General features: G+C 46.2%; 1 protein-coding gene across 1 annotated transcript in view; it reads right to left on the bottom strand.

The window, feature by feature from the left end:
* Nucleotides 1–15,798, bottom strand: part of LOC129327884 (zinc finger protein 721-like) — a 39,922-nt gene that overhangs the window by 20,554 nt on the left and 3,570 nt on the right. Inside the window, exons 2-7 of the mRNA XM_054976632.1 lie at nt 11,201–11,286; nt 10,287–10,356; nt 9,775–9,867; nt 6,462–6,672; nt 5,958–6,113; nt 5,269–5,777 (exon numbers count right to left, since the gene is read on the bottom strand). Of these exons, the coding sequence (XP_054832607.1) occupies nt 5,269–5,777; nt 5,958–6,113; nt 6,462–6,672; nt 9,775–9,867; nt 10,287–10,356; nt 11,201–11,286 (1,125 nt within the window). The remainder of the gene's footprint in view (nt 1–5,268; nt 5,778–5,957; nt 6,114–6,461; nt 6,673–9,774; nt 9,868–10,286; nt 10,357–11,200; nt 11,287–15,798) is intronic.

Below are 15,798 nucleotides of genomic sequence, written 5' to 3'. Positions count from 1 at the left end.
AAATCTGCTTGTAGCAATTGGGAATTACACTACACAGGTCTGTGTATAGCCTAATTTATGTGTAATTTTTTGTAAAAACTATCATTTTGTATAGCAGTATGGTATGAGAAATGTTTATTTTACAGTGTCCGTTCAGGCCACGCCCCTGAAGAAGAATCAGCACAAAATCTGAGTTCTTCAGCCGGCCCCAGATCGGGCGTGCGGCCGTGGCTCTTCATTATACAAATGCAAACAGTTACGTAGATATAAGTTTGTAAAGAAGATTCGGGACACATGCTTTCGGCCCCAGATCGGGCGTGCGGCCGTGGCTCTTCATTATACAAATGCAAACAGTTATGTAGATATAAGTTTGTAAAGAAGATTCGGGACACATGCTTTCGGCCCCAGATCGGGCGTGCGGCCGTGGCTCTTCATTATACAAATGCAAACAGTTATGTAGATATAAGTTTGTAAAGAAGATACGGGACACATGCTTTCGGCCCCAGATCGGGCGTGCGGCCGTGGCTCTTCTTTATACAAATGCAAACAGTTATGTAGATATAAGTTTGTAAAGAAGATTCGGGACACATGCTTTCGGACTCTGCATTGATTTTATTTCGGACGTTATATATGTGCTTAGAACAACATATATCTGCAAAGAAGATGCGGGATATATTCATATTGTAATTTTCCTGGACTTGATTTTGAATGTTTGTATGTTTGAGTTTGGTAAATAATTTTTGTCATCTGCTTTGCTTGTATAAATATAAATATATAGAAATCATATTAGCAATGCGCAATTTGTACTGAGGTGGAGTACTGTTGTTATATTGTTTTTTCTCCCGTGAGGGTTCTCCTTTGATTCCATTGATTGTGTACGGGAGATGCCATTTTTCTGTTTGGGCTTCCCTCTGCAGCAGTGCCCTCTAGTGGCGCACCAGTGTATAAAGTGAGTTGTCTGAAACACCCTTACTCAATTATATAGTAGGATTACCTAGCTATTCTCAGAGAAGCTCTTCCCACAGTCCAGGCAGTTATATGGCTTCTCCTCTCTGCAAATCCTTTGATGTGATGTTAGATGGCACTTTTCACATTCCAAGCTGTTTCCGGGCATGTTGAAATGTTTCAGTGTTTTTTCAGCCAGCCATATTTCTGATATGAGAAGTATCCACCTTCATCTTTCCATAGTCACATTTCATCCTTTTCCCTTGCTATCTCCCTCACATCTGTAGCTGGAAAAGAATTAAATCTATTAAGAATGAAAGGGAGCAAAGACCAATTAGCAGGTACAGGACACTTTCTTATTGTCATTTTAACCCAGTTTTATTCATGCCCCAACTCTGTGGGGACAGTGGTTTTAAACAGCATTTACATCTGTTTATGAACCACATGTGAAGCGCTGATTCTCTTTCAAGTCTCACTGCTATTTCTGGCCATACATTTTTGTTTGAATGGTTTCAACTTGTGCAATATAGTGATATACTGATATGGTGTTCAGGTGGTTGCAGTGTGAGGTTTCCGTATAGAAACAAAGACCAACATCAAGAAGTCAATCAGGCTGTGGCCAAATGTTGCAATCACTGATTGGTGTTACCCTTAGTTACTAAGTACGTTTCCCCCCCTCAAATCAGATAAAGATGTTAGAGGTTTTTTAGCAATTTTTAATTCAACATTTTTGTCGTATTACTTAACTTGTCCTCTGATGGCTCAAATTGGCCCATTGAAACAGAGACCAAAGTCTTCACCCGCTGGCAGGAGATGGCAACAGAAGGGGGAAATGAATCTTCCTGGGAAAAAAGAGTTCCAGAGTTTTGGCCCCATAGCTGAGAAGGACGTCTCCTGGGTAGCCACCCACCAGATCTTGGCACCCAAAGCAGGATCTCCAAAAATGACCGCTGTGGTAGAGTAAGGGAACAGGTGGTCATTCATGAATGTTGGTCCCAAGCTGTATAAGGCTTTAAATATCAGCGCCAACCCTTTGAATTGAGCCTGGAAACAAACTGAGAGCCAGAGTGAATGTGCCAGGGCTGGAGTGATGTGGTCCCTACAGCCTGCTGCAATCAACTTCCTGGCTGCAGCACTCTGCACTCTAATAATACTAACAACAACTTAATAACAGTGTGCCTCTATACTGCCCTTCTGAACAGATTAGTGCCCACTCAGAACAATTTCAGTGTTGTTATTACCCCCACAATACAGCTTGGGGACTGGGGCTGAACGGAATGGCTTGCCCAAAGCCACCAGTTGAGTTCATGGCCGTCATGGGACTCCAAGTAGCAGGGTGCCGATTTGCAGCCCAGCCACTTAACCACTATGCTACAGCCCCTCCAAGTGAAGAGGGGTACAAATTTCATCCCATTCATTGGATAGAAGCGCTTAATACATCAATAAGCGGCTTCAACATACAGGTTTAAAAATCTAAACCTGGACTCTTTCTCCATCCAGGTTTCAGCTGGGCTTTGGGAACAGAAGCTGCTTCAATGGCCCTAATAGATGACCGGTTTGAGGAGAGGGACAGAAGGTGTGTGTGGAATCCTTTCCTAGTGACTCCTTCTATGTGCTGAAAATAGCATGAGAATTATTCAACATAGTTATAAAGAGGTATCAAGTGTACTTCCAGCCCTGTACACACGACCCATCTACGCAAGGGCTAAACCCTGACAATCCAATGGAGAGACCACAAACAAGAAGTAAGAAGATGGAGACTTGGAAGAAGCAGCTGTGAGTGAACTACAAAAGATCCTTAAAGATAAGGACGTCTCTCTGGGAATCAATAATAATAATAATAACACTCGATTTATATACCGCCCTTCAGGACAACTTAATGCCCACTCAGAGCGGTTTACAAAGTGTTATTATTAACCTCACAGCAATCACCCTGTGAGGTGGGTGGGGCTGAGAGAGCTCCAGAGAACTGTGACTCGCCCAAAGTCACCCAGCTGGCTTTGTGGAGGAGTGGGGAATCAAACCCGGCTCTCCAGATTAGAGTCCCATGCTCTTAACCACTACACCAAACTGGCTCTCAAGATAATCTAAACAATGGTTCTCCACTACTATATATGGATTTGAAGGTTGGACAATAAAGAAAGCTGAGAGGAAGAAAATGAATTCATTTGAAATGTGGTGCTGGAGGAGAGTTTTGTGGATACTGTGAGCAGCCAAAAAGACAAATAAGCGGATTCTAGATCAAATCAAGCCTGAATTCTCCCTAGAAGCTAAAATGTCAAAACTAAGGCTATTGTACTTCGGTCATATCATGTGAAGATTCTCTTGAAAAGTCAATTATGGTAAGACAAGTGGAAGGCAGCAGGAAAAGAGGAAGACTAAAATGAGATGGCTGGACTCAAAAAAGGAAGCCACGTCCTCCAGTTTGCAAGATCTGAGCAAGTCTCTTAATGATAGGATGTTCTAGAGATCTTTCATTCATAGGGTCACTATAAGTCAGAAGTGACTTGATGGCACATAACACAAATACAGTCTAGACATCAAATAACTGTTCATTTTATTACACAACAGAATCAAAACTATCAAGCCATTTAAAATAAAACTCAGAAAATGTTATGAAAAAACTGAAAATTGGGGGGAGTGGGGGGGGCAGAAATCTGTAGTGGCCCATTTTCAACTTAACAGCCTCCATCATAGAAATCAAGGTTAAAAGGTCACAAGATAAAGGGAGGGGGAAGAACTGGAGTGGTAAAATACTAATTTAAACTGGTTCTGCTTCAGCTTTTTAAAGATGTTTCTTTATTTATCATATCTGGAGACAACTTGCCCACACTCAGGCAAACTTCTTTCCTGTTGCAATTTCTTTTAATTAAGAGAGAGTGTTCACCTGTTTTGTTTCTTCTTCATGTAGCTGGCACTCAAAGGACAGGGTACCCTGCATGGAGACTCTACAGTGAAATAAACTTAATTCTACCATTGGTCATTTCTTTTATTTCACCATGACAAGCGGTACTGAGTATTCCTTTTGATTGCAGAGTAGGCAACCATGCCCACCCCCCTCACCCAGCCGGGATCAGGAGTAGAGGAGGCAGCAATGCCCACCCACCAACTCACCCCCCCCCCATCATCATCTGCCTGGCATCGGGGCGTTGGGTATTCCTTTTGATTAAATTTGCATGCAATGTGCAAGACTGATCAGAAGAAAGTTCCAATGGGGGGGAAAGTTACTACGTGGCAAAAAGCTATTAATGTCAGAAAAATCAATAGCCTTGGTAATCCACAAAGACATTAAGAGGCACTTTGAAGCTCAGTTAAAAACTTTAGAATCAATTCAACTGAATCCATTCAATTTAGCTTTAAATCCCTTAACACTATCAATATTCTTTCCTAAAAATGATATTGTAGCCTTAATGGATACAGAAGAGGATAAATTACATTAGCTACTGCTTTTTGAGGGGCAGAATCGCACTACATAAAAGGTAGGCCGTATTGCTGACAACTCATCTTTTATTCTTGCGCAGGCACAGAAGGCAGGAAGGCCCAGCACGCCTGCACTGCCCCCCCCCCAGTCCAATGGAGAGGAAAAGGTGGCAGCAATGCCCAGCCTGCCCATCTTCCCTTTCACCCAACTGGGATTGGAGGGCAGAGCAGGCAACAATACCCCCCTTCACCTGGCCAGGATTAGACGCAGAGGAGGCAACAATGCCCCCCCCCATCATCTGTCTGTGATCGGGGCGAGGAGGAGGCATCAATGGTCTCCCGCCCACCCTTCCCTTTCTAGAGCTCATTGTATTTTATGTCTTGCTCCCCAGGGGCGCTACAAACATAAACCCGAGGCTGATGAAAAGGTGGGTGGGGAGATGGAGAGAAAAGAGGGAAGTGGGCACAGAGATGGGCCACATCAAGGGCCGCTAGCTACCTCATAGTCACAAACAGGCAAGGTCAGCCATATTAAATGGTTTTGCACGTGCTAACTGTGATTGGATGGCTATTACCCCATGTCACTCTTGTGAAGGTAAGTCTGGTTCTGACTAAAGCAGTTATATGGATTCTCCTGAGTGAACCTTTCGATGCCTAGTTAGGGTACCATTCTGAGAGAAGTTCTTCCCACACTCCAAGCATTTATAAGGTTTCTCCCGTGTGAACCCTTCGATGCCTACTTAGGTGGTGTTTCTGAAAGAAGCTCTTTCCACAGTCCAAGCATTTATATGGCTTCTCCCCTGTGTGAATTCTTTGGTGGTAATTAAGGTGTGTCCTGCGTTTCAAACTTTTCCCACACTCCAGGCATTTATACGGCTCCTCCCGTGTGAATTATTTGATGGTAAGAAAGGCTTCCACTTTCACTGAAGCTTTTTCCACACTCCAGGCATTTATATGGCTTCTCTCCTGTGTGAATTTTTTGATGGCGAGTAAGGTTTCCACTGTGACTAAAGCTTTTTCCACACTCCAGGCACTTATATGGTTTCTCCCCTGTGTAAATTCTTTGATGGCAAGAAAGGTTTCCACTTACACTGAAGCTTTTTCCACACTCCAGGCATTTATATGGTTTCTCCCCTGTGTGAGTTCTTTGATGGTAAGAAAGGCTTCCATTGTCACGGAAGCTTTTTCCAGACTCCAGGCATTTATATGGTTTCTCTCCTGTGTGAATTTTTTGATGGCGAGTAAGGTTTCTACTTACACTGAAGCTTTTTCCACACTCCAGGCATTTATATGGTTTCTCCCCTGTGTGAATTCTTTGATGGGAATTAAGGCATTCACTCCTACTGAACCTTTTTTGACACACCTGGCATATATGTGGCTTCTCCCCTGTGTGAACTCTTCGATGACGAGTAAGGCTTCTCCTTTCACTGAAGCTTTTTCCACATTGCAGGCATTCATATGGTTTTTCCCCTGTATGAATTCTTTGATGGCAAGATAGGCTTCCACTGTGACTAAAGCTTTTTCCACACTCCAGGCACTTATATGGTTTCTCCCCTGTGTGAGCTGTTTGGTGGAGAGTAAATGTTCTGCTGTTGTTGAAACCTCTTCCACACTCCAGGCATTTATATCGTTTCTCCCGTGTGTGAATTCTTTGATGGGAATTAAGGCATTCACTCCTACTGAACCTTTTTTGACACACCTGGCATATATACGGCTTCTCCCCTGTGTGAACTCTTCGATGACGAGTAAGGCTTCTCCTTTCACTGAAGCTTTTTCCACATTGCAGGCATTCATATGGTTTTCCCCCTGTATGAATTCTTTGATGGCAAGATAGGCTTCCTCTGTGACTAAAGCTTTTTCCACACTCCAGGCATTTATATGGTGTCTCCCCTGTGTGAATTTTTTGATGATTCCTAAGATATTTATTCTGACTGAAGCTTTCCCCACACTCCTTGCATATATATGGGTTCTCCCCTGTGTGAATTCTTTGATAGCAAGATAGGCTTCCACTTTCACTGAAGGCTTTCCCACACTCTAAGCATTTATATGGTTTCTCCCCTGTGTGAATTCTTTGATGAGAATTAAGGTTTCCACTCTGATTGAAGCTTTTTCCACACACCAGGCATTCATATGGCTTCTCCTCTGTGTGACTTCTTTGATGGGAATGAAAGTTTCTACTTTCAGTGAAACTTTTTCCATTTTCCAAGCATTTATATGGTTTCTCCCCTGTGTGAATTCTTTTATGAAGGAAAAAGTGTCCTTTAAAACTGAAGCTTTCCCCACCATCCAAATGCTCAGATTTTCTATTTGCTGACTCTCCCAGGCCTCCTACAGAAAAGAAAGAGAATGCTGGTGGGATGATAGGTCACATTTACAACCTCTCTGTGTCACAGTTTTCTACTTTATTTTGCAATGGTTATGTTTGCCCTCTTTGAATGCTCAGGGGTTAAGCTCACATAATCTGTAGCCACTTCTCCCCCTTGCTTTCTTCATGCCTTGTAAATTCCAAGATGATTAAGCTGACAGAGCAAACATTTCTAATGAATATAGAGAACAAAAGAGAATATATAATTGAACCCGCCCTCTGGTCTCAAAGTAATCCAGGTCAATTTAAGTTCCTCTTTTCCTGCCTTGGGGAATGCAACCACAGAAAGCCTTCTGCTTTGGCCTCCCAATGGAGCAGCTGCTTCAGTGAAAGTGCCTCTACATTGGCTCAGGGCTGGCTTATGCAGGATTGGCACCCTAGGACCCCTGTCCTTTGAGCCCCCTGTTGGCTTGTGGGGAGACAAGAAATGAGGGAAGCTAAAGAGAGCCTGCCCTCATTCCCCACCCACTCCAAATGAGAGAGAATTAGGAAGCCTGCTCCCCCCGCCCCTCCTTACTGCCATGGGTGGGCAGCCAGGCGACTAGTGATGGTAGCTGGGCAACTGGGGTTGGGGGCATGGAGCTGACTGGTGCCCTTCTGCTGACATGTGGGCGAATTGCCTAGGGCTGCCCTTGTGTCGGCTGATTCTTCTATGGAGAGTCCAGTCTGCCATTTAAATTCATGGTGGACAGTGACAGCAGAGAGCAAACCCTGTTTGTAACAAAGAAAGAGCGGGTAAATGCCAGACAATAAAGAAGTCCTGGTTGTTGTCTAGTAACTTAAGACCAGGCCCCACAGAGTAAATCTCTCATTTCCAGAGCCTGTGGAGTCATGAACACACAGGGAAAAAATTGAGCCTGGAACTGGAGGGTGAACCAAATCCTCAGCTGTTAAAAAGGCAATTTCCGCCCCAGCCCTCTGCCCCAGCTGCAACGCTTCCGGCAACTGGATTCTTTCCTTGCTTCCCCTCAGCATCACAGTGCACTCACGCACCCCCTCCCCCCCCCCCGCATTTCCCCAGCTATTCTTCAGTCTTGCTCACCCCTGCTCTGCTCCAGACCGTATAGAAAACTGGCAGCAAAACCAGGACGGCTGCTTTATAGGTGGGGCAATTTTGGTTTCCGGTCCCACATGGCAACCATTTTAGCTGACCCCAAGGCAGTCATTCCCTCCCCCTACCACTGCAGGCGGTCTATTTATTTATTTAAAAAATAGTACAACATTGTTGTTTCAATATAACCATTGTAACAACAGGTGAAGGAGGCTTTCTGAATTCCTGGCTTTATTCTTTTTAAAAGCCTAGGGTTCACAGGCACCCACCAGTGGCAGGCTTGCCTCCTTGCCCGCCAATTTATCAGGGAGGAATATTTGTCAGGGATGCTTTAGGCTCATCCTGCACTGGGCAGGGGGTTGGACTAGAAGGTCTGTAGAAGGTCTGTACGGCCCCTCCCAACTCTGGGATACTCTGAATCCACCAGTGATTGGTGGGAGGGGGCAAGCCCCTGGAGGATGCCTGCCATTGACAAGCACCCTGGAAACATGCGCAGTGTGCACACTCCCGGGGAACGCGACGACATCATTTCTGGGAGTGACATCATCGCACCGGCCATGTGAGCATTCCCGTGTTTTGTTCGGAGTGCGGGAGTGTTCGCGCAAAGGGCACCATGCTGTCACTCCCAGAACTGACGTCATTGTGCATGCACCTGGAGCGCGCATATGTGGCAAGCGAGCAGCATGAGGTAAGTGCCATGAGGTAAGAGGGACCTGGCAACCTACTCTAGCCCCTTCCCTTGCAGAGATATAAAGAAGAGGTATATCTCCACAAGAGAAGTGGCCAGAGACGTACTATGTTTAAAAAAGGAAAGCAGACAATTCATACACCTAGTGTTACAGCGGTATGTCGGTAGAAAGAGATCCTTCTACTGATTTTTTAAAAAAAATTGCAAAAGCTCTGGAAGCCTAGAAAAGCCATAAAACCATGTTTTATTTTCAGCCACACCAGCAACAGGGAAATCACAAAATTCCCTCCCCATATGGATGCCATCAACAACATTGTGTGGTGTCTAGGTACACTTTCCAAAGTCTTGTTTGGGAGGACAACTGACCCATCCCTGAGTGTGTGTTGTGCCCTTCCTGTATGAACCCATCTCTTCTCTGGTCTTCCCCTATTCCTTCTGCCTTCATCTTTTCCTACCAATATTGTCTTTTCCAGCCACTCTTGCCTTCTCACTCTGAGCCAGCACCAGAAGTGACAGTTCCTTCTCCACTCACCTAGAGATGCCCCACCAGCACCAAGAGTGGCGGCTGTCAATCTAAATCAGCCTCCTGAAGGCTGGTCCAGACAACAGACCATCGGCTCTCAATGGGAAGAGACTAATCCTGACTAGGGTTTAAAACAGGGTGGGAAAGCCGAGATTTCTGCTGCAAGGTGCTGAATGTTGCACTGCTGTGGCATCCTGCTGGCTCGTCTCTCTGGGCTCTGGGCTTGGAGGTAGGATGCATTCAGACGAGATCTGTCTGGAGTTGCTTTGGGTCAGGCCTCTGAGGAATTCTACTTAGTTTATGGGAAAGTGTCATAAGAAGTAGCCAAAGAGATACCTTGGAAAGGGACAGGGACTGTAGACTAGGCTATTGGGTACTATCTTCTAATATATGCACATTCCTAACAGGTAATTACATCACTAAAGATGTCGTGTTAATTAATTATACCTTAATTCTGAGAGGTATCATCTTTGTTTTCAGCTATATGTTAATTTTCAAATTTGTGGCTAACATTCTGTATTCTATCTGTGTTTCACTAAATGTCCACCGTGTTGATCTGATTGTATTTTTGCTCTGTGAATGTCCTTGCTACTGATTACATTGTGTTCACTTGCAGTATGTAATCTGCCTTGGATCTTGGTGTGAAAGGTGGACTATAAATATGCGCTATGAATTCACAAGCCAGCCAAGCTCTTTGAAGAAGATGGTCAAACTCCAAGGAGAAACAAGGCCACAGATAAACCACCAGGCCTTGGAATGAAGTACGGGCAACACACACTCCCACAACAAATTAAAGAAGATACCTGCCAATCGCTCCTCGATATCAGAGATCTGGAGAAACTGTTCTTCCTCTTCTTCCAGCCAGGATATGAGATCTGGTTTGGCACTCTCAGGTCCTTTTGACCATAAAAAGAAAACGACGAAAGTTTAATGCTTCTGTGAGAACTTAAATGCAGCAATTCTAAGCCGAGATTACAGCTCCTCCAAGAATACACAATAGAGAAGTAATAGGGGTGGGGTGTTATGGGGCACATATAGATCTCTGCATCCTCCTTCCCAAGCTGAGATGGAAATGCCATCTGAGAACTAAATCAGAACTAAGAAAAGCCAGCTGAGTTCCATCCATAGCCACATATCAAAAGACAAGAAACAGAGTGGGGGGACCCCCCCCTCCCGATTAGTTCTCCCACCTTTTCCAGATCAAGGTTTATGGCATTTTATCTAACAAAGAGGACCCACAACCCCTCCCACATCAGAGGAAGGGTCATGGACAGAGGCAGAGGTCAGCTGGTGAGCCCAGGGCAGATTGCCTGACCACATCTTTCCTCAACAAAGAGTTCCTTAAAGGCACTTGTGGAGAAGGAGCCCTTCTGACATTGCTGTGCCTGGACCACAAGGGAGGACACAACATGAAGGAGACAGCCCAGAAGAAAAGGACCCTCACCCAGAGCGGCCACGTGCCCAAAATTCTCCAGCATGACTTCCTTGTAGAGAGCTCTCTGGACTGGGCTCAGCAGGCTCCACTCCCCCTGGGTGAAATGCACAGCCACCTCTTCAAAGGACACCGGACCCTGGAAGGAGAAGAAAGAGTTTCTTTATATCCCTGGAAAGGGGGTCCATGAGAATGAAACCCCCAAAAGTTGGTGTGGTGTAGTGTTTAGAGTGAAAGACTAAGACCCAGGAGGATGGAGGATGGAGTTCGGATCCTCTCTCTGTCACGGAGGCTTGTCTGGGGACATTGGGCCCATCACACTCTCTCAGCCTAACCTACCTTGCCAGATTCTTGCTGGGAGGTAATTTATAAAACAGGAAATAAATGATAAGCAAAACCAGGGATGGTAAAACCAAAGCAGAACAGCAGCCATGAAGAGGAGGGAGAAGCGACCCCTGGGGACCTTTCCCTCCCCCTCTCTGTCTTCCTTGGGGACATTGGAGGGCCACAGGGGCTGTCTTCATTCACAGGGCCCAGCAGCCTGGTGGGGAAGGGGCCAGAGATATCCATGTAGTGCAGCAAATTCCTTTCCATGGGAAATTTGTGGCACAGTCTTGTTTTCCTGCCTGAACAGGGAATCTACACAGGATGAGACCCCTTCCCACCTTCCAGTTAGGCAGCACCGACATCCTCCTTCGCTAGAACCAAGGGGAAGGAGCGGATCCTCTGAGCCTTGCCAGAGAGGAGGAAGCACTCCTCCCTTCCCTACGCGTCTGCCCAGGGAACCCCTCCCTTACCTGAGCTGGCTGCATGGCTGGACTTTTCCCTTCACCCCACGGAAGAGACGGTGGAGAAACAGCCAAGGGTGCCTTTCCGCTGGTGTCTAGGAGGGTGAAAAAGAAAAATGGAGGGAAACCGTTTTTGCTACACACAAATTTCTACGCCAGACCTTCAAATGAAGCTCTCTCTGGATTTCCTTTGGGACACAATTCAAGATCCTGGATTTGATCAAAGGAGGCTCCGGAATCTTTCATTCTATAGTCATTTATTCTGCCTTTCTCCCTCAGACGCAAGAAAAATTGCATATTAGTATGTAATCCCTTAGTGGAATTATTATATTTAATATCAAGGACTTTTCAGGAAACAATACAATAGAGAATGTGAATGAGTTTGCAGACATAACCTCATGAGGAAACCAAGACAGAGTAAAAGAAATGCTGAGCATAAGCAGTCTAAAATTGACAAATTAACAACGTAGAACTACCCAGTAGGATCTTACTTAAAGGAACAGAAAATACATTAAATCATACATATAAAGCAACACATCTGCAAAGGGGTTCTCCTAAATGGTGGCATTTCTCCCCCTGCCCTGCCATTCCTTATTTCTGTACTTATTTCTATGTTAGAGATTTGCTTTTTTTAAAAAATGCAAATTGGACATTCTGAGACATAACAGTCAATTGCTATTTAACCGCACCCCCCCACCCCCAGCCCTCCGCTACTTTTGCAGGAGAGGGAATGGAGGCCGCGTGGGAGGGGAAATGGAGGCCACGGACCCCCCCCCCCAACTTTCCCACCCACAAGGTAGAAATCGAGGTTTGCAAGGAAGGCGGAGGGAGCGGGCCCCCCACCCCGCCCGCCTTCTGCAGCAGGGGCTTTGCAGAACAGACAAACCTCGAAGACGGGGGGGGGGGGTGTCAGACTGGGCCTCTAAGGTGCTGCTTCTGGACGCGGGTCTTGCTCTTCGTCGACTGCAGCCCAAGACGGCCCCCCGCTTGATCTTCAAGGACCTCCAATGGATCCGCTGGGCGGGTGACATGGAGGGTCTCCCCCCGCCCCCCCAACCGACTTCTGCTTTTTCTCTCGGGTTTAACTCACCAAAGGCGTCTGGGACGGAGCAGAAGCTCCCGCGGGAAAGACCGAGGCCACGAGGCTGAGGAGGGAGGGGGCACGGCAGGAAGTGACCTCACTAGCCCCAGCCTCCTCGTTGCACCTCTAGGATTTGGGAATCTCTCACTTTCACCTGGTGATTGCCTGGCGCACCCCCCGCCCCGCCCCGCATTGTCCGCTGAACGAGGTCCGAGGCTGCTGCGCGCCCTCCGGGGCTTTGTCTTTGGGCAAAGGCCGCGCGGGAGTGGCGTGCGCTGTTGCAAGGGGAGGGCGAAGGGGGGGGGGGCACCACTCTGCCCTGGGAGGGATTCGGCCTGAGAGAATCCGGATTGCCGGAGAGGCAACGAGCAAGAAGAGCTAAGTGGCCTTCAACAGTCCCAGGCGCAGCTGAAGCATTGCTCCAGCCGCCCCGTCCCTCAGGATCTGGGGAGCTGGAATCTCATTGGGAGGGAAGAGGCGCCCCGGGACGGGTCGAAGGCCACTTTCCCACGCGGGTCGAGGGGGGCAGGAAGCGTCTCTTCTTACTCGTTGCCTCTCCGGGAATCCAGATTCTCTCCCGTCAACTCAGAGGGGGAGGGAACAAATGCGTGCTCCGATTGTAACAAGAGGGTTCCTAATAAAATAAGCCTTATTCAACACAGCTGGCTTCTGACATGGGAGAAGCCATATAAATGCTGGGAGTGTGGGAAGAGCTTCACAGCAAAGCATTCACACAGGATAACCCATGAGTATGCTAGAATCGTTTTCTCATGAACCGAGCCTTTCCTGCGCCTCTGAGGATTCACCCACAGAAACTGTCTCTGTGCCTCGAATGTGGAAAGGGCTTCTGTTGCAACACAAGCCTTGGCCGATATGAAGAAATGTACACGTCCAAAGGGGTCAAGATTTGTTTTAGAGGAGCATCCATTGTGAGACATCCTGTGTTTACGTCAAGGAAAGGGCTTTGGAGAAATGATGGAATACAAAGTTTTTTTCCGGAGAGAGAGAGTGCAACTGCCCACTTGTCATATCTTCTCAAGTCACACCCCGACCAACATGCAGTTGGGGGTAGCTGCACTTTGCGAGGCATATCTCTGTGTGTATGTGTCAAATTCCTTGGTGGCCCTCTTTCTGCGGGCTTCTCTGCTTCCCCCCCCCCACACACACACACACTGTACTCTGAAACCCTTGATGGTGGTTGACTCACATGGCACAAAAACCTAATATCCTTTCTCAGCCCAAACAAAGACAAGACATGGCACCACCATGGCACAAATCTTCCCCCCATTCATCTCCACCTCTCTTACCTCTCTATGTTCTCACCCCTGCTCAGATTTTTTACATTCTACTTTCTCATTTTCCATGCTGTGATCATGGTAGTATCAGAAACTCTCTAAGCTTACTGAATTGCCAATTGGAGACGGTCTTTTTTCCTCCCTCCTCCAACGATTTGCAGTATGAAGTTGGGGATAATTTCTTACTGCTTTTCATGCAAAGATAGGGAGAGAGAAGAAGGTCCCTCCGAGTTCTTGGAAAGCATATCTTATTTAGAGGCAGAGTGTACTGTGGTAAACCAACCTCTTTTTCAGATTCAAACTGGAAATGCATTTTACCACTTGAGCTCTATAAGTTTTTAATTTTATAGTAGAAAGCGAATGAATAGTCCTCCAGTATGTGATCCCCACCCAATGCCTCCTGTTTGCACGTGAGCCAGTCTTCTGAGCATAGCTATTGACTGGAAGAGGCTGATTCAAGCAGGGCACATCCAGGGATTCAACAGTCAGCCTCCTATTACATAGGGACGTTTTTCTGGATCAAGGATACTTCAATTCCCCCTGATCTAAAGAGGCAGCAGAACGGCCTGAAGCCAGCAGGAGCTGACTGGGAGGAGGCAAGGCCTATGCAGCAAGTCATGCAGAGGCCCAACAGGCAACCTCTTGTCTTCAAATGGGCAATTTCAGCTCATCATTTCTATACTTCAGGTGGCACAACTGAAATTATTTTGGAGCTTTTATGTTGAGGATGACTAAATAAGGGACTGGGGGTTTGAGCTGCACTTTCTTTAGACCATTCGTTACTCAGGTCACTGGGGCCTACTTCTGAGTAAACATGTTTAAGACGATGCTGCAAATCTTAGAATCTCTCCTCCCAACTAGGTGAGCTGTCAGCAAACAGTTGACTCACGCCTTTAATCACCCCAGTGGGTAACACTTTACTGGTACAAAAACAGTGACTGAATAAAGAACAGTATCGATGGTATAACTTTCTCCCTCAGGAGAAAAACGTCTGAGCTTCTTCCATTTCTCTTTTGGGGTCTCAATCTTGTTCCCAGGCCACCTCTCACTCAGCTTCTATGTAGAAATCCCCTCCCCCAAGAGGGCATCATTTCCAAGCTAGGGCCAGTAGACAAGTGAAAACATGAACAAACTTTTTAATATTAAATATTTTCACAAGGCTTTTATTTAGTTATGCAGCTGTTCTCAGAGAAGCTCTTCCCACACTCCAGGCACTTATATAGCTTCTCCTCTGTGCAAACCCTTTGATGCGCTGTTCGCTGATGCACTTTCCACATGCCAAGCTGTTTCCAGGCATGTTGAAATGTTCTGGTATTTTTTCCATCTGCCGTATTTCTGATCTATTTCCACTTTCATCTTTCCACAACCACATTTCATAGTTCCTTTTCCCTGACTATCTCCCTCACATCTGCAGCTGGAAACGAATGGCTGATTTCAAATAAGAATGAAATGTACAGGACCCTTTCTCATTTTCATTTTAACCCAGTTTTAATCCGCTGATACCCAACTCTGTGAAAAGTAATGTGGGGACTGTGGTTTTAAACAGCATTTACATTTCTTTATGAACCATATGTGAAGTGCTAATTCTCTTTCAAGTCACACCACTATTTCTGGCAATACATTATTTTTTGGTTTTAATGGTTCCAATTAACACAATATAGTGATATACTGATACGGTGTTCGGATGGTTGCAGTGTGAGGTTTTCATATAGAAACAAAAACTAACATCAAGAAGTCCATTGGGCTGTGGTCACACATTGAAATCACTGATTAGTGTTATTCTACAGTTTTTCCTTTCAAATCAGATAAAGATGTTAGAGATTTATAGGAATTTTTAATTCAACATTTCTGCCATATCACTTAACTTGGTACCTGATGGCTCAAATCAGCCCATTGAAGCAGAGCTCCATTCAAATTCAGGGGGGCTACCAGCAGGGACTCTCCCCACAGAAGGAGCCAAGTCCTCTGTGGGCACAGCTGATGGGAGTCCTACCAGGGGATCGTTACCTCTCTTGGCCCAGGGCAGTGGTGCTGAGGGGCCACTTCCCCTGCGGATGACCTACCAGGGGCACAGCAGACAGACCACGATCTGGTACACGGCTGTCTCCCTTGGCAGCTCCTTATGGCAGTTGGCTGTATCTCTACCCAATCCAGGTTTTGCTCCTCAATGTGTGTGGGAGAGAAGGAGGTAGTGCATACAGGCCCCATCGAGGATGCCAAGGCAAGCCTCC

Source organism: Eublepharis macularius, chromosome 4 (assembly GCF_028583425.1).
Source record: "Eublepharis macularius isolate TG4126 chromosome 4, MPM_Emac_v1.0, whole genome shotgun sequence".
Lineage (NCBI taxonomy): Eukaryota > Metazoa > Chordata > Lepidosauria > Squamata > Eublepharidae > Eublepharis > Eublepharis macularius.
This window is presented reverse-complemented; position numbering and strand designations above follow the sequence as displayed.